A 23,771-nucleotide genomic window follows, 5' to 3' on the forward strand; every position below is an offset into this window, starting at 1 on the left:
TGAACAAAAGGACAGCGCGACAAAGAAGGAGACGAATAATGAAACTAGTAAAGGCTCGTAAAGAAACGTGTTTATAGTTTCTTTGCGCGTCTACGTCTTTCTCGCGCTGCCTTTTTGTTAATACGGCTGGTAGGATCCATAGCAGCGTCAAGAATATTATAAAATCTACAGACTCAACGCAGTTAATGAAAGATATGTTAAATCAAGCATATATCTATGCACTGTACAGGTAAATGCGATGCATACAACTGTTTATTTTTTGCTCATTCTGTACAAGGTGGAATCTCATGGATCGTTTGTTCACTATCGTGACCGCTCACAACCTATGTCGAATGCAAATACCAAATCAGGTGGATGCACAGTGTGAGGTGTGCGTTGTACCAGACCCTCATTTACTACTGTTTTCTATGCAAGGCACGGCGCCTGCATTTCAATGGGCAGCCCTCTGCCGCTGAGTTTCACCACTGACTACCGGAGTCGCCAATTTCTGACCCTCCCACTCGTTCTCGAGAGCGGAAGCTTTCAAGAATTTTGAAGCACTGTGCGCCCGTTCATGTCGCATGCTTCATTTTTCTGCGTTAAATTGAGTTATTTCACATCTTACATCGCGAGAAACATAGTTAAAATATACTCACAATTACGTTCATGAACCTGGAAAGATGGTATGTAGAATCACTGGCTGTAAACCATACTTCTTCAGCGAAATTGGAACGCCTCAAATAAAGAACTGCGAATGGACAGAAATATAGAACAAATGGTAGGAGTTTATTTGTCAGTGTGTTACAAAAATGTCTCCTACTACGAAAAAATAATGCCTTGAATGTTGAAAGAAGATTTTGTGCAAGCATGCTTGCAGCAGTGGTTTTCTCGCGCGAGTTTCGTTTTTGGTCTCTGTTGTTTGCAATACTTTTGTAAAATTTTAATGCAGATTAAGCAGATGTAAGTGCATAGGGTCAGTGTATTTATAACCTTTGAGATAAAAAAACAGCATATGCCAAATGTTGGAATTTATGTACAGCAAAGCTGTGTGAGTGCATAAAGAGTTTGTGTCTATTGAATGTCCGTACAAAGTGACATGCGGCAGACATCAGCAGACCCTGACTAGAAGCTTACCACTATAATTTAAAAGAAAAGTGTACAATCAATGCATTCAACGGGTGGTAACTTATATAGCACAAACTTGGTGGTTGACAATGACGCCCGAGAATAAGTTAAGGACCGCGCAAAGATCGATGGAACGATGAACGTTAGGCGTAACGTTAAGAGACAGGAAGAGAGCGGTGCGGATCAGAGAGCAAACAGGGATAGCCGGTAATCTAATTGACATTAAGAGAAAGAAGATGCAGCTGGGAAGGTAATGTAATGCGTAGGATAGATAACGTTTGGACCATTAGGGTTGCAGAATGGGTGCCAAGAGAAAGGAACTGCAGTCGAGGAAGGCAGCAAACTAGGTTGTGTGATGGTATTAGGAAATTTGCAGGCGCAAGTTGGAATCGGTTGGCGAAGGACAGGGCTAATTGGAGATCGCAGGGAGAAGCCTTCGTCCTGCAGAGGACATCAAATAGGGTGACGGTAATGAACATGACAAAGTGACTCGGAAGGCTTTTTGCAGGCATTGTAGAGAGGCTAATATAATGTCTTCTAAACAAAACAGACACGTTGCGGGGCACCTTGGCGTTTTTATGGTTATTTTTATTTCCCTCGCATAGTCTTCGCCGCAGGTGCTGCAGTGATGATGATGTTAGTTACGATGATGATGATCCTTTATTGGCTTCCCTTTGAAGCAGGGCAGTAACAAAAAGACACCTGACCTGCTTGAGTCAATCAGGTGTGGTGCATGCTTTTTATCTTAGCATTGTGGTACACATCTCCTTAACCTTATTTTTCTTCATTAAAACTTCTATATCTGCCATGTATACCGCTACTTATACCTGTTACGGATGCGGTCGTATGAATCTCTTCCCTAGAGCTACCAGTCCCTTCCCTAGAGCTAGATGGTCGGAAGGCTGCAGTGCCAGGGGGGGGGGGGGGACGCTTTTGAAAACAGATCGGGTGCTGCATGCAGTTCCGCGCTGACGTGACTGACATTGGAAATGACACGGCTGGGCAAAGACACTTTGAAATTGCATCATGTGACACGTACAAGATACTGGGGCAATATGTATTTTAGATACAGATACAAGATATCAGGGTAACACCTGTATCTGATACGATGCTCGCCATGGGTATCTTCGAGTACTTCGTTACACTAGTTGGTTCCTTATTATAGCTCCACTGTAGTGGAAGCCTGCATGGCAGTAAATGGTTTTAAAATTTCTCAATTCCTGTGAACACATGGAGAATTTTTTGAATTTCCTCTATTAGCAGTTACATTTTTTCTACTATCTATCATAATACGATATCGTCATTAGGAAAAAGCGTTACCTGAGCACGCTAACTCCGAAATACATCTAAAACAGAAATACTCTCATTAGACAATTGATTTACCAGTATGAATAAAGCATGCTGCATTTATAACAGAAAGTGAAGTTGTACTAAAGTAAGAACAGAATTTTTATTCAGGGTCAGAATGTAACACTTTTCTGTACCTTGTCGGAATTTTCTTGAGTATAAAGAACATCATATAATGGGTGTATCCTCAGCCGGAGTCCTTGCGTCGAAGTGCAGTGAACTCTGGACTTGTTAATCAAAGGGGTGCCTTTGATGGAGGCCGTTTTCAATACGGCACTACAAAAAAAAAACACACACACACACAAGGAAACATGGCCGTTCGGCGGATGTATATCACTGGGCTTGGTCACTGCGTTGCACTGAAAGAGTACAGCGGCCTCAAACTTGTATGCACACACAGCAACAGGTCCTGTATCAGTCAGTTTCCCTGCGCTTCGCGTTGTCGATGAATTTGGCCTTACTCTGGAGTCTGCCAGCTTCCCGTTTAACTGAGACGATACAGCAACCACCCCGGTTAGGCGTTATTCCCGGGTTAGGCCTCCGGACCAGTACTAACTTTTTCGGATGTGCGAACCTTGCTTCGTATAAAACACGTATAGGTTTCCTTTCTAGCTTTGTGCTACTGCCGGGTTGATGATAATTTTCCATGAATTTAATGTTATTCACTGGAGGCTTGCAAGGTACATTTAACACTAGACATTTGGAAAGGGTATGCGCTACAAGAGGCGCACGAGCGCTCAAATTGTGTGAGTCCATTATGTCATATTGCGGTTGCACTATTGCGCTTGAAACGTCTCTCGGACAAGGCCGCACTTACACAGTCATCGAAAAGTTGGTGTGGCCAATTTCACTTCCAAAAATTGTTTACTCAAAAAGTTTGCAGGCAACAAAATATTACGTAGGAATGAACATCTCCCCGCTGACCGCCTCTCCAGTTCCGCCAAATCAGCCAGATGGAACCGGTTAGATGCTTCACAAATGTTCGTGGATAAAATTAGCGTGTGACGCAAACCTTGCCGTTTTCCTCGCGTTTGCTCGTACGTGAATCTGCTTTCTGTGCACCGCACGGCTGAAAGTGCTAGCTCTTGTAGTTTCGTCCTTCGCCGCCTTAACAGCACATATGTGTGTGTGCGTATTCGGGCATTCGTGACGAGAGTAATCTTCAAGATGAGTCAGCGTGTACCGCAATCGGGAAGGGCGCCGTTACAGCGGCACATGAGGAAGGAAGGAAGGAAGGAAGGAAGGAAGGAAGGAAGGAAGGAAGGAAGGAAGGAAGGAAGGCAAACTTTATTTGGTCCTGCAAGTAGTGATAATTAAACACTAAGCTGGCCGCTTCCACGTCGGGACCGGAAGGTCAAGCCTCACGGCCACTTCGTGAGCCTGCTGGACAGCCCAGAATTGTTCATCCAAGTCCGGGCTGCGGAGGCACATGAGGAGTAAAAAAAAAATGCTGTTGTCTTGCCATCACCGTCGTTTGTTACTGCCGTCCTCTTGCTTCTGTAGCCGCACAGAAACTCGCCTCAAACGCACAACTGGTTGGTTTACACGAATACGTCTGTTCATCTGGTAACCTGTTTTACGAATCCCCCTTTGCTATTGACGCAGGTGCGGGGTAGCCGGAAAAAAAAATCGCCTACGCAGAAGTTCGACGCTGCCTACTGCTACTACCATTCTAGATGGAAGGCGCCAAGAGGTATTCTTCTTGTTCTCATGAGAAGGTATCTGGTAGCGCAGAAAAACAAGCACTTGTTCTTGTTGTTGTCGGCATTATCATATGACCCGCACCCAAGAGGAGGGACTGGCCAAGGCTGCGAGCTAGATGTAGATCCTTGTGATATACTGGCAGTTTGGTTTGGTTCGGTGCCTACGGATATTGCTCAACCCACTATAAGCGGGATCAGCCATGAATCCGGCGGCAGTAGGTAAGAAGGGAAGAATACTTAAGTCGAATTTCGTAATTGAAAGAATGACTAACTGGCAATATCCCAACGCTGTATGTGCCTTCTGGCTAGGCTTTATCGTGTTGTTGTGAAAAATAGTGGTGCATAGCCACTGCAGGAGATTGACCACGAATCAGGTAGTTAAAAGAAACGGACAAAAAGAAAGGAAATTGCAAGTTAGAAATTGGCATTTCAAATTAAAAGGTCTAGTGTGGGGCGGGAAGCTGAAAAAAAACAAGAAATCAACACTGATCTGAGAACATAAAAATTGAGAATATTGTTGCTTGAAACATCTATTTTTGTCGTTTCTTTCTGTCTCTGTCTCTCTTCTCATAGCAGTCTGGCTTCTTCCAATTTCTTTTTCTCTCATCCTCTAATCGTTTCACACGTTTAATTCAAAGGCACGCAAATACGCTTTCCTTACGGCGCCTTATCTCCGATCTGCACATTGTAAGCTCGTCGTCGTCATCATAATCTCCTTATCGTCTTCAAATAATAATTTCATTTAGCTATCTCCTGCCGCCCGATTCTCGGCCTATCTCACTTATTGGATGGGAGCCATGACAGAGGATAATATTGATGATAATATAATAATAATAATAATAATAATAATAATAATAATAATAATAATAATAATAATAATAATAATAATAATAATAATAATAATAATAATAATAATAATAATCAAGTGAGCTGCACCTGCTCAGAAGAGGCGCCTAAGGTTACACTGCAGTAGCGATGAGAAAGAAAAAGAATGGAGGCGCATGAAGCTGTTGCCACCAGCGCTAAGTCCGGAGAAACTCAACAGAAACACAGCGACTTTAACCACGGATTCGCTTCTGCGCCGCCCGCGCCACCCCCTCTGAACTTCAGGCCACGCTGGCTTTCCAAAAGCGAGCAGGGTCTTGTTCCCGCCAAGCCTGCTCCCACCTCGAAGCCGGCACCGCTGCCTGTTCGTCACGACGTCCCAAAGGTGCACCAGGAAACCCCGATTGCAATGGCCACACGCAGCGCTGACCAGGTACAAGCGAGGCCCCAAGGCATCTCGCTCGCACTGCCACGCCGTGACGGCAACGTCATCCTTAAAGACGTTGCTGGAGAGCAACGCGAGGCGAATCAAGAGCTGCCAGCGGATAAAGGAAAGCCGAAGCTGAAGCCTGAGCAGAGCTACTTTGCCTTAACAAAGGGACCGTTTCGCACACAGGTGAGAAGGCTGGTTAATGACAATAATAATTTTATTAACACATTATGTAAGTGCAATTACAAAAATCAGGTTCAAATAAGGCATCACAGTGGCTACAAGGCACAAAAACAGGTAGAAACCTAAGACACGTTTCAAAATGATGTAGATAACAAAATATAACGTCCATACTCATTCCACATATAATTCCTCTAAGTTTTTGCGATAATCGCGTATACATTCACAAGAGGTAATTTCGGAGGCCACAACATTAAATATGTCGGAAACGTAAGAGGCTAAAGTATATTCACCAAATGCGGTACGTGCTTGAGGAACTGAAAAAAAGAAAAACGGGTGTTTGACGTAAAGGACGGCAAAACACAGTGGGGACTTTTAAGTGTATCGGTCCAGAAATGTTTGAGCAGCACTGTTTGAACAACAAGTAATAATAAATTCGGCAATCTCAACATCTGAAAACGGTTCACGTTTTGTGGCCTGCAAATGTCAGAAGTAACACTTTCTTGAAGGGGCCCAGAACCACACCTCGAGCTTGGTGAAATAACATCGCGGGTATCATACGGTGCTGTGAATATCTCAGTCATGTTTTGCCGTCGTACGCGCTGCATGGAGCTCGCAAGCGGATCGCGAAGTCACCTTTCTCTCAAACGCTCTCTTTCTTCAACAGAAGGCTGTGTCCTCGCTCTCTTCTGGACGCTTTATTTCGTCATCTGATGCTTTATTTTGTCATTCTCTTGGCTGCTCTCTTAGCTCTCTTAGCTGCTAAATCAAGTAGCTGCTGTTGTGCGAGCGCTTCGCCGCACGAATAAGGGCATTGACTTAATTTCGGGAAGGTTTGAATTGTGAATGCGGTACGCCATCACTACGCGTACAACCGCAGCGTTGTCATGGTACGTTTTTCTTTGCTAGAGGTTAATATCACACTGCTCATCCAGGGTTTTAACGCGCTGTGGTTGCTCAGTGGCTATGCTGCCGGGCTGCTGGGCACGAGGTCGCGGGATCGAATCCCGGCCACGGCGGCTGCATTTCGATGGGGGCGAAATGTGAAAACTCCCGTGTGCTTAGGTGCACGTTAAAGAACCCGAGGTGGTCGATGTTTCCGGAGTCCTGCACTATGGCGTGCCTCATAATGAAAAAGTGGTTTTGGCACGTAAAACCCCATAATATAACTCAGCCAGGGTTTATTGGAGTGGCGTTGGCGAACGAAAACTTTCCTTTCACTGGATTCGTCAATAATGTCCATCGAAAACTGAGTGTAAAATTTGGACCCAGCGGTGGTTTCCAGCACACTTGGACTAGTCGAACAAGGCGACAAGTTTATCAGATGTAGCAGTATCGATAACAAAATTGCAAGCGTTGGGTATAGAACATGACGAAGAAAGAAAGCGCAGCTGACAAGCGTTAAAATAGTGGCCAGCAACTTTTTGCTGTAACACTGCACCGTGAACTGAAGCAATCTGGGGGCGGATGTTGAAGTGACAGATGGATGAGTTCAGTAAATTATGCAGAAGCAATTCTTCGCTAATTGAAATGTGAATAATACTTTCAAGGCCGTATTTTGCAACGATATCCGAATAATCACATTTCAAGGTTACCATGGAATTAAGAATATGGGTACTAAATGGGTAATATGGGTAAATCGCCTACTAAAGATACGTTCGAATCTAACGTCGTCCTCTGAAAATGAGCCTTCAGCCTATTCAGAAACGAGGTCAGGTAATATGTAGATGGTGTATTTATTGCCATAAGTGAAATATGGCTCAGCTGGTTTTCAATCTTCAGTGCCAGAGATTCCACGCTAGAAAAATTAGTCGCTACATGCTCCACGATCCAAATATCTTGAACAAAAATTGCAATTCCTCTTTGAGCGCCTCGAGTGAAAAAAAGAAAAGGAAAGGAATTCCGGAAGAGTGAGAAGGTCTGTTTCAACGGAGGATATATCTTTTTAGGCAAGAATAAAAAACGTGCAATTTATGTAACGTGCTGTCAACGTAAGACAATAGGCATCCCAGTGCTTTCGTAAACCAGATATTAACAGGAATTGTGGTAACTGCAGTTGCAAAGGCAAAATAACGATCAAATGCCTGAAAGTAAACCAAACTTTCGCCCACGGCCATGAGGTACCATTCAAAACTGATCTCGGCAGTGAATGACAGGGTGTTATGAACGGTTACTTTAAGCGCACAAGATCATTCCCATGGTTCACACGGATCAAAGCAGCCTCCTCCTTCTTTGCAAAAACGTTTCTGTCTTTGGTCCACACATATTTATAATTACTTTCTTTTCCCTTCTTCAAGGCAAGCCAGAACAGCTGCCTGTTTGCTGCTGTTAGGTTATCATTAAAGAAAGAAACACCCTTGGATCTTTATTTCATTTGCATAAGTTCTTGAGTTCATGATAGCAAGCTATCCAAGTTTCCTTCACGGATATGGACCTAAATTATATGTGAGTGATGCGTGCCGCGTGTGCCTGTGGGAGGGCCACCCTGACGCACATCCTATGGGATTGCACCAAGTTCCCCAATGAGGCTTCGACAAGTACGACGATTCCGCCGTGATTCGCTGCTGCGGCGGAATGCTACGACCACGAAAGCCAAACCTGGGCCGTCCAGCATGTCTCGGCGGCTCTTGAAAGGCAAAGGGCGAGCGAAACCGACGGAACGCTGCCCCTCAGGGCGACCGACCGCGGGAGTTACACGCGCTGGAGTTGAGTAGAGACCACCCGCTGAGAAGACGTCAGGGCCCGCGTCACGGCGCCATTTAGTCATGGTGTCATTCTGCAGGCGACTACATGAAGTTGTCTCTCTCTCTCTCACGGATATGGAGGCAAACGTAACCACTGGAACGTCGGCTCTTTTTCTCGGTAATCGATGGATGGTAAGAACGTCTCAGCTGTCGAAGTTATTGATGTTCAATTCTTAGACATGATTCGCTGCAACAGCGCGCAAGCTCTCATCACGTGTAACAGGAAGGCCACTAATTTCTAGGTTTGGACGGGTGGTTATTGTTCCTGTTTCTTCATTTCAGCTTTCTAAGTTTGGACCTCAGTCTCCTGCTCTTGCAGTTTGAGCGTTCGAGACAAAGTCTCCGAAATGGCGTGTTTAACTTCTTTTTCACTTGCTTCTATCCTAACGAGATATTCATTATATTTAGATGACATTAATGTAATAGAACTCTGTATCTCTCTCATGGAAGACTGGAGCCTGTCGACAGTTGACGTCCACCCCCAAAAGATGATCGGTTTTAGCTGGAAGCGGTACTAGAGAATTGAGATCAAGTTTAAGGGAAGAGAGACCGCCAAGATTTTTATTTGTACCTCCTATCTGGTATTGCACAGCTTCAAGTTCACCTGTAGCAGATGAGTATGCAGTCGCGGGCCGCTTTCTTTCCTTGTCGAGAATGACGACACTTCCACACGTCACGTTTAGTTGAACCCATCGAGATAAACTTTGATATTGAAATTCCATAACAGGATGAGTCCGAATGAAAAGTATTTTTACATTCTTTGCAACAAATGGAACGGCCGTCATCAGGAATACGATCAGATCAATTTGCACAGGAAGACGATGGCATAGCGCAGCCATGAAAAGATAAACAAACCGAAATACAAAAAATACCAAGTCCTCTGGGGCAGTCGGTGTCACGTAGAGATCAAACAGTGAAATTAAGAGCCTTAGCTCACCTGGGCAGTGACAAACGTCATGCCGTGGCAAAGAATCGCCCCGACTGCGGAAGATTGGGAATCTGTCCGGGCCTTTAAAGGCAACGCTGAGACAAACAGCAGCCCTCTTGTGTACTGGCTAGCCGATGGAAAGGTGGCTTTGGTTGTGCGGGTTTGATACCGCCTTATGAAAGTCTTGCGGTCATCGCTCTAGGATGCTAACAGATGATCACTTAACTAACCGGGCTGCACGACGCATGCTCTTTGTCCGCATTCCCCTGTGGTGCCTGGGCAGAGAGAAAAGTCAGGCTGTATTAAAGAATTGCTGTTGACTGCCAATAAAAAAATACTAATAATAATAGCAGTGAGTGTTTACATTTCCCGTCCACGTTGTGAGCGGGCCGGCAGAAGCAGGGCGTACAGGATGGCACGAATAATTCAGAGAAAAATTCAACAGAAGTTGAATTTAGAGAAACCAAATCCAAACTCATTCAGAAGATAGGACAAAAAAAGAAAAGAAATACTACTCGTGTGTCTTCTGCTATACAGAAATCAGAGTTCTCTTGTGAATAGGATTTTTTTTTTCGGCAGCACTCGAGGTGCTTCCTGCGGTGTACTTAGGTGACCGAGCAATCCACTTTGAGCTTCGCGTGACATGACGTCGGTGGTCGGAGAGATATAGATGTTAGTATAGACGAAATTAACTGGCGCACGTGCGGTAGTGTCAACGTCTGACCGCCGCTGCACGAGCGAAAATGCCAACACAACTATTCGAGAAAACAAAGTACAAAAGCGAACATTTCGTTTAACAAACAGTTTTCACAGTGACATGGTGCCCAGCAGCCTGCTTATCAGCAGATGCGTGCAGCGTATCAAGTTTATAGCTCTACAGCCTCGCATTGACTTCTTATTTATGAACCCGGCACAAGCAGTTCGAGTTCAAAGTCCAGCAGATCCAGACCGGCGCGACCACGTTCACACTTATCGTGTCAAGAAGGTTGGGCTATTCAACCCACCTCTTGCAAACGAGTTAACCGAACTGACGCTCGATCGATCCTACCCGATAGCGGTTACATGAACTCGACAAGTCGTTGTCATTTCGACAAGCTGAATCAACCCGACCATACTAGGCTCACGTAAACATAGATATAGCCTTCGTTTACATAAACCCGAGGCTACAGTGAAGAGTCGGAAATCGATCTCACTGAGGTCGACGTGAGTGTGTTTACATGTACCATATTCGGAAAGGCATAGACAACAGCGATGCGCAGCGTCGAAAGAAGGCGTCACCACGTTGAAAAAGGTCTTCGGCTATTCAACCCACCCCTCGCAGACGAGTTGACCGAACTTATCCCTACACTCCCTTGATCCGACCCAGTATCCATTGCATGAACTTGACGACCGATTTTCATTTCCATAAGCCGACGCGAGTGTGAGTAGTGAGAAATCGATCTGACTGGGTGAATTCGTTTACATGTACTATTTTCCGAACGGTATAGGCAACGGCTGTGCGTAGCGTCGAAACGAGACACCTCTGCGGTGACGCTGGTAAAAAGGGCTTCCTTTTGCCGCAGTCGTCCGCAACAGCTGAATTTCATGGCTGTTATATTTACATTGATGAGACTGCACTAAGCACTGCTTGTCTTCACTTTGTATTCATATGATTCACGCTGCCGGCACATATGAGCGCTGACGTTTCAGTGGTCTGGCGCAAGTCTCAGCGCTGTCTGGTCTCAGCCAACGGTGTTTACATGCGCTCTGCAAATGAATCAGGTGGGTCAACGTACCTTTTGTATTCGTACTGGCTCAACCCTACTCAAGCTTCGCTCAATGCGACCTGGTGGTGTTTACAAGAACTGGGCAGGCCGACTCCAGCCCGACGAAGCGACTTATTCACTTCTGCCGGATTCACCCGAATGTCCTGATAGACGCATTGCATAAAGCGCTGAAATGAGAACGCCAACCAATGAGGAGGTTGGTATGCCAAGTTGGCCGACATGCTAACGAACAACCCGTGAGAAAGTTCCCTCGACGCGTTCTGCTCTAAAAGTTTGTAGCAGTCGAAACGACATCCGACGCGCGCGCATATTTATGTGTCAGCGCATGTGTTTCGCTATGGCGTGACGTGCGTGTCACGTGATGTAAGGTTCTCAGACCAAATCGCCGGATTTGTTCGCCATGTCAACTCTCTGCATTCTCACAACATGTTGCATAGTCTGCAAATGACATATTGTGGGACTCGTTGCACTGGAATCTACGTATCAGTACCACGCCTTCTTCCTCTGATGGAAAAGTACAGTTCGACATTTTACCGCAACGTGCTGTCTTTGAGCGATGCAACCGAAGAGGCCTCTTCACTAATTTCGAACATCTTGTGTTGTATATGCATGAGCCCAAGATTCGTAAACTATAACGCCTTTTTGTTTTCACTCAACCCCATCGTAATGCTGCCACCTTGGCCGGCAGTCGAGCGTGAGTAACAGTCCACAGTAGCGAACCACTTATAGTTGTTGAAGGAACTGCAGTAAGAGGATCAGGAACTGAGTAACAATTGTGTTAGCAGTGAAGCAGATCATGATACAAATGCTGCAGGGATAAAACACAGCGCTCATGCAAGACAACAACATCCAAAAAATAAAACTATTTAAACAAGAGCAAGCCAGCTGGCAACTATAACGTCTCTCTCAAAAGCAGAATGAGTGAACTCTACGAAAAGAGCCCCTTGAGGAAGCTCATTTTTCTTTTTGATATTTTTCTTTTTAATATCTTGAATATCGGACACGCGTCCTCGAACTGCCAAGGGTGAACTTTAGCAGTTAAGGCAGTAAGGCAGGTTTCTCAGTGGACAAGAACTGGAAACGTAAAACTGGAAGCGCAAAAATCGACAAAGTTGTCTAGAATTGAAATAAAAAATTCTTTCGTATGATTGCATAGACGAATACTGTCACTGTTCGCTTTCAGACAGAGCCTCGCTCATAATACTTTTCAGCCATTCGAGAAGAATGAAGTGTTTATCTCACCTAACGTGCAGCCGAAACATTACGTTTTTTTGCAAACACAAGTTGTTCGAAATAGTATTTGGATGGTAGAGAGACAGAAAGCATAACCGGTTTCCTCTAAACCATTGCAGGCGATCAACGACGTGAATATTCCGTTCGCGTTACAGAGTGGGGACAACGAGGACGAGGACATGGCGGTGAACGCTTGCGTGGTGACCGCTGCCGTGGTGCTCATCTTCCTCACCATCTTCCTCATCTTCTTCTTGATGAAGTCGAGCCAAAGCTTGACTGCACTCGAGAGGACTACCGCTTCCGACGAGGAGCTGATCAGCCCCCGACCGAGAGGCTTCGAAGCTACGGACTTGCCAATGAATGCACGGTCAGCAAGCGACCGCTATTCCTCAAGCTCCCGGAAATCGTCACACGAGGTGATGCCAGATGAAGAAGCGGTGGGTGCATTGACAGAATCTGCTGTTTTTTCCGTCGTCACAAACGGGACTAATATCTGAAAACCTGTTTGATGAACATTGACATCTGGACAGCAAATTTTATGGCGTGTCATCACAAATCGATTTGAAACAGTGCCACCAAAGGTGGCCGCCATCAGATCATACCAACGTTTCTTCAATATATACCAACGATACCAACGTACCTTCCCATCAGCAGATTTATAAACTTAAGCGTCAATAAATATCGCATTTCTCACAAACGACCTCCACTGAGTCTGAGTGAAGTATTTTAAGGTCGGTTATAGATTTCACCGCACGTTAGTTCATCAAACTGAAAGCTGGACAAGTTGATGTGGTTCCATTTGAACAAAAAGATAGCGCGACAAAGAAGGAGACGAATAATGAAACTAGTAAAGGCTCCTAAAGAAACGTGTTTATAGTTTCTTTGCGCGTCTACGTCTTTCTCGCGCTGCCTTTTTGTTAATACGGCTGGTAGGATCCATAGCAGCGTCAAGAATATTATAAAATCTACAGACTCAACGCAGGTAATGAAACATATGTTAAATCATGCATATATCTATGCACTGTACAGGTAAATGCGATGCATACAACTGTTTATTTTTTGCTCATTCTGTACAAGGTGGAATCTCATGGATCGTTTGTTCACTATCGTGACCGCTCACAACCTATGTCGAATGCAAATACCAAATCAGGTGGATGCACAGTGTGAGGTGTGCGTTGTACCAGACCCTCATTTACTACTGTTTTCTATGCAAGGCACGTCGCCTGCATTTCAATGGGCAGCCCTCTGCCGCTGAGTTTCACCACTGACTACCGGAGTCGCCAATTTCTGACCCTCCCACTCGTTCTCGAGAGCGGAAGCTTTCAAGAATTTTGAAGCACTGTGCGCCCGTTCATGTCGCATGCTTCATTTTTCTGCGTTAAATTGAGTTATTTCACATCTTACATCGCGAGAAACATAGTTAAAATATACTCACAATTACGTTCATGAACCTGGAAAGATGGTATGTAGAATCACTGGCTGTAAACCATACTTCTTCAGCGAAATTGGAACGCCTCAAATAAAGAACTGCGAATGGACAGAAATATAGAACAAATGGTAGGAGTTTATTTGTCAGTGTGTTACAAAAATGTCTCCTACTACGAAAAAATAATGCCGAGAATGTTGAAAGAAGATTTTGTGCAAGCATGCTTGCAGCAGTGGTTTTCTCGCGCGAGTTTCGTTTTTGGTCTCTGTTGTTTGCAATACTTTTGTAAAATTTTAATGCAGATTAAGCAGATGTAAGTGCATAGGGTCAGTGTATTTATAACCTTTGAGATAAAAAAACAGCATATGCCAAATGTTGGAATTTATGTACAGCAAAGCTGTGTGAGTGCATAAAGAGTTTGTGTCTATTGAATGTCCGTACAAAGTGACATGCGGCAGACATCAGCAGACCCTGACTAGAAGCTTACCACTATAATTTAAAAGAAAAGTGTACAATCAATGCATTCAACGGGTGGTAACTTATATAGCACAAACTTGGTGGTTGACAATGACGCCCGAGAATAAGTTAAGGACCGCGCAAAGATCGATGGAACGATGAACGTTAGGCGTAACGTTAAGAGACAGGAAGAGAGCGGTGCGGATCAGAGAGCAAACAGGGATAGCCGGTAATCTAATTGACATTAAGAGAAAGAAGATGCAGCTGGGAAGGTAATGTAATGCGTAGGATAGATAACGTTTGGACCATTAGGGTTGCAGAATGGGTGCCAAGAGAAAGGAACTGCAGTCGAGGAAGGCAGCAAACTAGGTTGTGTGATGGTATTAGGAAATTTGCAGGCGCAAGTTGGAATCGGTTGGCGAAGGACAGGGCTAATTGGAGATCGCAGGGAGAAGCCTTCGTCCTGCAGAGGACATCAAATAGGGTGACGGTAATGAACATGACAAAGTGACTCGGAAGGCTTTTTGCAGGCATTGTAGAGAGGCTAATATTGTCACGTGGTAGTGACGGTACAGAGAGAACACAGTAGCAGTACTGTGAAAGACAAAACTAGCTTTTATTGGGCGAACCTGTGCCCACAAAGCAGGCTACACTTAAAGCACAACGATAGCGGCGGACACAGTCGGCGATCGTCGAAAATCTGATCAGCGGGTCAAGCGCGTCGGCTTTTATAGATCAGTCGTCGAATGTTCCAGATTAACGGATGGGACCCGCGTGTCTTCCACAAAGTTCTACACTATTCGTGTCACGCGATGAAATCTGATACCACAAGGTTCGGCGACAACAGACACGCGGATAGAAGCGTCGATAACTTTCCAGAAACGTCGGATACATGCAGGCGCGTCCCTCGCTCTGCGATTACAGTTGTTAAGCGGCGAAACGTAGTTGCCCGATAAAGATAAGTACACGTGTCATTACCCCCCTCTTAAAAAGCATCGACCCGATGCTGCAAACAAACGAAAGTAACAAAGAAAAGCACTCGTAGCAAAGAAAACAACAAACTAAGGAAGTTCATCAGCGTCCGTAAAATGGTTTAAGGCGCACCACGTGGACCACTTCAGATCGTGCGCGGCGCCGCTGTGAGTGCGAAATGCCGTCTGGCACGACCTCATAGTCTAGTGCGCCAATACGTCGGATGACCTTGTAGGGTCCGAAATAGCGTCGTAGCAGCTTCTCACTGAGTCCTCGCCGGCGTATCGGGGTCCATACCCAAACACGGTCGCCGGGCTGGTACTCGACGAAACGTCGTCGGAGGTTGTAGTGTCGGCTGTCGGTACGCTGCTGGGTCTTGATTCGTAGGCGGGCGAGCTGTCGGGCTTCTTCGGCGCGCTGGAGATAGCTAGCGACGTCAACATTCTCTTCGTCAGTGACGTGGGGCAGCATGGCGTCGAGCGTCGTCGTCGGGTTCCTGCCGTAAACCAGCTTAAACGGCGTGATCTGTGTTGTTTCTTGCACCGCCGTGTTGTAAGCGAATGTTACGTACGGCAGGACGGCATCCCAGGTCTTGTGTTCGACGTCGACGTACATCGCTAGCATGTCGGCGAGGGTCTTATTCAGCCGCTCCGTAAGACCATTCGTCTGCGGGTGGTAGGCCGTGGTCCTCCTGTGCCTTGTCTGACTGTATTTCAGAATGGCTTGGGTGAGCTCTGCTGTAAAGGCCGTTCCTCTGTCGGTGATGAGGACTTCTGGGGCGCCATGTCGAAGCAGGATGTTTTCGACAAAGAATTTTGCCACTTCGGCTGCGCTACCTTTCGGCAGTGCTTTAGTTTCAGCGAAGCGGGTAAGGTAGTCTGTCGCCACGACGATCCACTTATTTCCGGTTGTTGACGTCGGAAAGGGTCCCAGCAAGTCCATCCCGATCTGCTGGAATGGTCGGCAAGGAGGCTCGATTGGCTGTAGTAATCCGGCTGGCCTTGTTGGCGGTGTCTTGCGTCGCTGACAGTCTCGGCATGTTCTGACATAACGGGCGACGTCGGCGGTCAGGCGCGGCCAATAATACTTTTCTTGTATCCTCGATAGTGTCCGGGAAAAACCGAGGTGTCCAGCGGTCGGATCGTCATGTAGGGCGTGCAATACTTCAGGACGAAGTCCTGACGGGACAACAAGAAGGTAGTTGGCGCGGACTGGTGAAAAGTTCTTCTTCACGAGGAGATTGTTTTGAAGCGTGAAGGAAGATAATCCGCGCTTAAATGCCCTGGGGACAACGTCGGTGTGCCCTTCCAAATATTCCACCAGGCCTTTTAGCTCCGGGTCTGCCCGTTGCTGTTCAGCGAAGTCTTCCGCGCTTATCATGCAAAGGAAGGCGTCGTCATCTTCGTCATCTTGCGGCGGCGGGTCAATGGGGGCGCGTGATAGGCAATCGGCATCGGAGTGTTTTCGTCCGGACTTGTAGGTTACAGTGATGTCGTATTCTTGTAGTCTGAGGCTCCACCGCGCCAGTCGTCCTGAAGGATCCTTTATACTCGCTAGCCAACACAACGCGTGATGGTCACTGACGACTTTGAATGGCCTGCCATAAAGATAAGGGCGAAATTTAGCTGTAGCCCAAACGATGGCGAGGCATTCCTTTTCGGTCGTAGAATAGTTGCCTTCCGCTTTTGACAGCGACCGGCTAGCGTAAGCTATCACCTGTTCGACCCCGTTTCTCCTCTGGACTAGAACGGCACCGAGGCCTAGGCTACTGGCGTCAGTATGGATTTCTGTATCGGCGTACTCGTCGAAGTGCGCAAGTACAGGCGGCGACTGCATGCGTCGTTTGAGTTCTTCAAATGCGTCGGCCTGCGGCGTTTCCCACTTGAACTCAACATCACATTTAGTTAGACGTGTCAACGGCTCGGCGATGCGTGAAAAGTCCTTGACAAAGCGCCTGTAGTAGGCACACATGCCAAGGAATCTACGCACTGCCTTCTTGTCGGTGGGCTGCGGGAACTTTGCGATGGCAGCTGTTTTCTGGGGGTCGGGGCGTACTCCGGATTTACTGATGACGTGGCCTAGGAACAGAAGCTCGTCGTAAGCGAAGCGGCATTTTTCTGGCTTCAGAGTGAGCCCTGATGACTTGATGGCCTCTAGTACTGTCGTAAGCCGCCTAAGGTGATCGTCGAAATTTTCGGCGAAGACGACGACGTCATCCAAGTAAACAAGGCAGGTCTGCCACTTCAATCCTGCTAACACCGTGTCCATGACGCGCTGGAAAGTTGCAGGTGCCGAGCAGAGTCCGAATGGCATGACCTTGAACTCGTAGAGGCCGTCTGGGGTGATGAAGGCGGTCTTTTCGCGATCTCTCTCGTCGACTTCTATTTGCCAGTAGCCAGACTTGAGATCCATCGACGAGAAGTACTTAGCGTTGCAGAGCCGATCCAATGCGTCGTCTATCCGTGGAAGTGGGTATACGTCCTTCTTGGTGATCTTGTTCAGACGACGATAATCGACGCAGAAACGTAGGGTTCCGTCCTTTTTCTTCACCAGGACAACAGGGGATGCCCACGGGCTTTTCGACGGCTGGATGATGTCGTCGCGCAGCATTTCGTCGACTTGTTCTCTTATAGCTTCGCGTTCTCGCAGTGAAACTGGGTAAGGGCTTTGGCGGAGTGGTCGAGCGTACTCCTCGGTGATTATGCGATGCTTGGCGACTGGTGTTGGTCGAATCCTCGATGTCGTCGAAAAGCAGCCTTTGTATCGTCGGAGCAGACTTCTGAGCTGCTGTTGCTTAATCACTGGGAGACTTGGATTAATGTCGTAGTCTGGTTCGGGAACCATGGTCGTCGGAGTAGATGCGGCGGAATCCGAGAGGACAAACGCATTAGCGGTTTCCACAATTTCCTCGATGTACGCGATCGTCGTGCCCTTGCTGATGTGCTTGAACTCCTGGCTGAAGTTTGTCAGCAACACTTCAGTTTTCCCTCCATGCAGTCGAGCGATCCCTCTTGCGACGCAAATTTCACGGTCTAGCAGGAGACGTTGGTCGCCTTCGATGACACCTTCTACGTCAGCGGGTATTTCGGTGCCGACCGAAATAACAATGCTGGAGCGGGGCGGGATGCTCACTTGGTCTTCGAGCACACTCAAGGCGTGGTGACTACGAGGGCTCTCCGGCGGTATCGCTTTATCTTCCGACAGCGTTATTGACTTCGACTTCAGGTCGATGACTGCGCCGTGTTGGTTCAGGAAGTCCATACCGAGAATGACGTCTCGTGAACACTGTTGGAGGATAACGAAGGTGGCAGGGTAAGTCCGGTCATGAACGGTAATTCTTGCCGTGCAGACTCCAGACGGCGTGATGAGGTGTCCTCCAGCGGTTCGAATTTGAGGGCCTTCCCACGTAGTCTTAACTTTCTTCAACTGGGCGGCGATGTGTCCACTCATGACGGAGTAATCAGCCCCTGTGTCGACTAAGGCAGTGACTGCGTGGCCGTCGAGAAGCACGTCGAGGTCGGTGGTTCTTTGTCTGGCGTTGCAGTTAGGTCGTGGCGTTGGATCACGGCTGCGTCGTGTTGAACTGAAGTTGGAACGTCGCGTCGTCAAGTCGTCGTTCGTCGGTGTAGTCTTGCCTTCCTGACTTCGTCGGGGCGGCGGCGTGTCGTTGTTATGTCGTCGAGATCGTTTCGTCGTCGTCTTCGTCGGCGGCGGAGGATCTTCGTCAGTTCGACGAACAGCAACCGCACCTCCATCGGTTGCTGCTTTTAGTTTTCCGGATATGGGCTCGCTGACCGGCCCCGGGCTGGGCCAGTGTATGGTCGGCGCTGCGGCGACAGGTAGCGTCCTGGTGACGGCGAACGGGATGGCCGTCGAGGGCTCCACTGAGTAGCGGCGAGGTAATCGGCGATGTCACGTGGGCGCTCTCCAAGCTGTGGACGCGGCGCGTTGACGGCGAAACCTCGTAGTCCTATCTCCCGGTACGGACATCGTCGGTAGATGTGACCCGCTTCTCCGCAGTGGTAGCAGAGCGGGCGGTGGTCAGGAGCACGCCAAATGTCCGTCTTCCTCGCGTAGGTGCGCTGGGCGACGGGTGGTCGTGCTGGCGGCGGCGGCGGCGGACGACGAAATTGCGGCGTTACAGGGCCCTGGCGCGGTCGCTGAGGAGGGCCTTGACGGCGTACGACGGCGGCGTAGGTCATCGCTTCGGGTTGGGTGTGCGGTAATTGAGGTTGCACCTCCGAGACTCCAAGCGACCGCTGAACCTCATCTTTGACGATGTCAGCGATCGAGGCCACTTGAGGCTGCGACGACGGGAAGATCTTCTGAAGCTCCTCTCGTACGACTGCCCTGATAGCCTCGCGCAGGTCTTCGGAGGCCAGTGATTGAACTCCGGCATAGTTTGTAGCGTTGGTGCGGCGGTCGAATTGCCGGTTTCGCATCTCGAGTGTCTTCTCGATGCTAGTGGCCTCGCGAAGAAACTCGTCGACAGTCTTCGGCGGGTTTCGTACCATACCGGCGAAAAGTTCCTCCTTAACACCACGCATTAGTAGCCGGACTTTCTTTTCCTCGGACATTTCCGAGTCGGCGTGGCGGAATAGGCGGCTCATTTCTTCTGTAAAAATCGCCGTGGTCTCGTTGGGCAGCTGCACTCGGGTTTCCAGTAGTGCTTGGGCTCGTTCTCGGCGAACGACGCTTGTGAATGTCTTCAGGAAGGCGCTTCGGAAAAGGTCCCAGGTCGTTAACGTGGCTTCTCTGTTCTCGAACCACGTCCTGGCAGCGTCTTCCAATGCGAAGAAGACATGTCGCAGTTTGTCGTCGCTGTTCCAGCTGTTAAATGCAGCGACCCTCTCGTACGTCTCGAGCCAGGTTTCCGGGTCCTCGAATGTTGAACCGCGGAACGTGGGGGGCTCCCTGGGCTGCTGCAGCACGACGGGGGATGCTGGGGCTGCCATTGGGGAGGACTTGGTGGCAATCTTCCTGCTCGTCTCAGGTAGGAGTCCGTGCTCTGGGGGCAGTCCTTGCAGCCGGCGGCTAGCTCGTTGGTCTTGGTTGGCTGGTGGCTGGTCTTGGTCGACGTTGGTTTTGTCCTCGGGCTTCGGACTTGGATCGCGGCTTTGCGGGGGCGTTCGGTACATGAACGCACAAGCAGCTCCACCAGATGTCACGTGGTAGTGACGGTACAGAGAGAACACAGTAGCAGTACTGTGAAAGACAAAACTAGCTTTTATTGGGCGAACCTGTGCCCACAAAACAGGCTACACTTAAAGCACAACGATAGCGGCGGACACAGTCGGCGATCGTCGAAAATCTGATCAGCGGGTCAAGCGCGTCGGCTTTTATAGATCAGTCGTCGAATGTTCCAGATTAACGGATGGGACCCGCGTGTCTTCCACAAAGTTCTACACTATTCGTGTCACGCGATGAAATCTGATACCACAAGGTTCGGCGACAACAGACACGCGGATAGAAGCGTCGATAACTTTCCAGAAACGTCGGATACATGCAGGCGCGTCCCTCGCTCTGCGATTACAGTTGTTAAGCGGCGAAACGTAGTTGCCCGATAAAGATAAGTACACGTGTCAATATAATGTCTTCTAAACAAAACAGACACGTTGCGGGGCACCTTGGCGTTTTTATGGTTATTTTTATTTCCCTCGCATAGTCGCCGTCGCAGGTGCTCCAGTGATGATGATGTTAGTTACGATGATGATGATCCTTTATTGGCTTCCCTTTGAAGCAGGGCAGTAACAAAAAGACACCTGGCCTGCTTGAGTGAATCGGGTATTATGCATGCTTTTTATTTTAGCATTGTGGTACACATCTCCTTAACCTTATTTTTCTTCATTAAAACTTCTATATCTGCCATGTATACCGCTACTTATACCTGTTACGGATGCGGTCGTATGAATCTCTTCCCTAGAGCTACCAGTCCCTTCCCTAGAGCTAGATGGTCGGAAGGCTGCAGTGCCAGGGGGGGGGGGACGCTTTTGAAAACAGATCGGGTGCTGCATGCAGTTCCGCGCTGACGTGACTGACATTGGAAATGACACGGCTGGGCAAAGACACTTTGAAATTGCATCATGTGACACGTACAAGATACTGGGGCCATATGTATTTTAGATACAGATACAAGATATCAGGGTAACACCTGTATCTGATACGATGCTCGCCATGGGTATCTTCGAGTACTTCGTTACACTAGTTGGTTCCTTATTATAGCTCCACTGTAGTGGAAGCCTGCATGGCAGTAAATGGTTTTAAAATTTCTCAATTCCTGTGAACAGATGGAGAATTTTTTGAATTTCCTCTATTAGCAGTTACATTTTTTCTACTATCTATCGTAATACGATATCGTCATTAAGAGAAAGTGTTATCTGAGCACGCTTACTCCGAAATACATGTAAAACAGAAATACTTTCCTTAGACAATTTTTTAACAGTATGAATACAGCATGATGCATTTATAAAAGAAAGTGAAGTTCTATTAAATTAAGAACGGAATGTTTATTCAGGGCCTCATATGTTAAAAGAAGGCAGAAATTGGTTTTGAAGCTGAGGCACAATGTTTACAGTAAATGATATCGCAGTTTTGTAAACCTCATGTTAAAAGGACAGATGCCATATATTTTACAATTAACGTGATATTATTATAATGTTTACCAGGGTTGTGTCAAACTCCTACTAAATTAGCGGTATAATTCAAAGCGGTGTATAATACATAACCGTTATCCATTTTTGATGCCCCAAGAGGTGAAGCTTAGAGTATTGTGAAATGTCTATTTTCCTGAGTTACATAGGTGCAAACATCGTGGTTTTGTTGGCTTAGATTAAGCGAATTCCTTTACTGTAAAAAATTCATGGCCCAAGTAAAAGACAGCTCCATACGTTCAACAGATTCTAACCTCTTCTTGTGAATGCAACAAAACCTATCAAGTCTGCGAAGTGGTAGTCAAGAAAAATATTTTCTTTGTTCCCTGTATTCATAGAGCATGCAATGAGGCAAATCTTCCCAATTATCTAAGGGGATAGTGGGACTTAAATCAGATAAACGCAGGCTCGCTGTGAAATCGGTGATCTTTCTACGCCACTTTTAAACGGTCTTCGGGCCAGTCCTGATACAGGTAAGTTTCCAATGTGCTTGCTTATATAGTTTTCTCATCCGCTTCACGTGAACCTTCGAACTACACTTTGAGTGGGTTAGCACATGAACGATGGACATCACAACATTTATAGACATGTCCAGTAATTTCGGACATCGTCACTTAGCGGCATCTGTCGGCAGCGGATGCGGTAAGGTGCCGTCACTGAATGAAAAAGGAAATTGACTACGGAGTAATTCCGTCTTATACACCGAAGTGGGTTCCTTTAAATAAACTCTAGATTGATCTTTTACTATGTGCCAAGTATGGTCATACTGCGGCGAATTCCCTTCTGTTCAACGTCCGCTGTATCATTTTATAATTGAAAACTCCATAGCGCCTGTTTAGAACTTCATATAAGAGAAAGGTGCCTTCATCAGCCCAATTCAGAGCAGTGATTCAATCAGTACGACTCACTTTTAGTATGTATGAAGTACGGCTTAATTTTTCACAGTTTCGGACGTTCAAGAAGCACTAAAAGAGCACTGTAGTAAAGTTTTCTTACGGGGCATTATGCTTTTATGAGAACATTGAACGCCCCAAAGCACATGCGGAATTGTGCTTGTGTTTTTGTGTTTGAATTGTGCTTGTGTTTGTGTTGTGAATTGTGTTTTTATGTAAGGATAGGCTTTCTATAATGGGCAAAACAGCGGGTAGCCCATATGTTCAAAACACCGCATGGCACACAAACTACTTTCAAGTGACATTTGCTTTCTTTAAAAAAGTCGCACTTTCGCCTGAAAGGCGCAGATTAGTAAACAGTTATAGAAAGTAAGCATAGTAGTGTTGTCGTCCGCATGAACTCGTAAACATTCTCTTATTAACTAAATTAACAAGCATGGTGTCAGCGCGCACAGGCAAGCATGAACACATCACACTCGATGATCGCGGACACTCGCTGTTAAAGCGCTGGCGCGAGGAAGCGTGGCAGCAGCAGTGAGCGAAGTTACCTTCGTGCTGTCTATCGCTTCAATGCAAACTGAGAGGCAAGAACACAGCACAGACAGGTATGAGCCGTTGGCCCACTTGGCTCTGCCCCCAACCCAGATCACCTTCTGCTCTTTCAACGCTGCTGGGTTTCTCGCTGCCTCCTCGTCTCTCATTGGCTAGTCCGAGGCGGGTGCGGTGACGTCATCATGGCAAAAATGGCGCTTGCTCGAAGCGACGCGAGGCCTATAAGCTTCAGCCGCGTCAGAAACAGTCTGTTTTTCTGGTTGTTGTGATATTTAGTAGAATTATCCAGCAACCATGGAAGTAGTCATCGAAGGCAGCAATTCGGTGTACTGTTCCAGCCCTATCAATGCGTGCGATCGCTGACAGAAACAGACAGAGCGTATGAAGTGTGTTGTGTTTACGCGAGCGAAGAAATAAATATTTGAAGCTGTCGACTTCGTGATTTTTTTTTGCCATGCTTCGCATGTGCATTGTAAACGAGAAATACATCACATCCACCCGCATTCAAAGTACAAGACATGTTTAGGGCGTGGCGAAATGAAAAAAATTGCGATCGGCCTAA

The 23,771-nt window shown here is 47.1% G+C and overlaps 1 protein-coding gene across 1 annotated transcript; it reads left to right on the forward strand.

Annotated features, from left to right (window-relative positions):
- The first annotated feature begins 5,145 nt into the window (after positions 1–5,145).
- LOC135905623 (uncharacterized) lies at positions 5,146–12,954 on the forward strand. The gene is made up of 2 exons (XM_065436579.2): positions 5,146–5,595; positions 12,380–12,954. The coding sequence occupies exons 1-2, from the start codon at positions 5,146–5,148 to the stop codon at positions 12,755–12,757; spliced, it is 828 nt and encodes a 275-aa protein (XP_065292651.1). The 3' UTR covers positions 12,758–12,954.
- The last annotated feature ends 10,817 nt before the right edge of the window (positions 12,955–23,771 follow it).

This window comes from Dermacentor albipictus, chromosome 1, assembly GCF_038994185.2.
Source record: "Dermacentor albipictus isolate Rhodes 1998 colony chromosome 1, USDA_Dalb.pri_finalv2, whole genome shotgun sequence".
Taxonomy (NCBI): Eukaryota; Metazoa; Arthropoda; class Arachnida; order Ixodida; family Ixodidae; genus Dermacentor; species Dermacentor albipictus.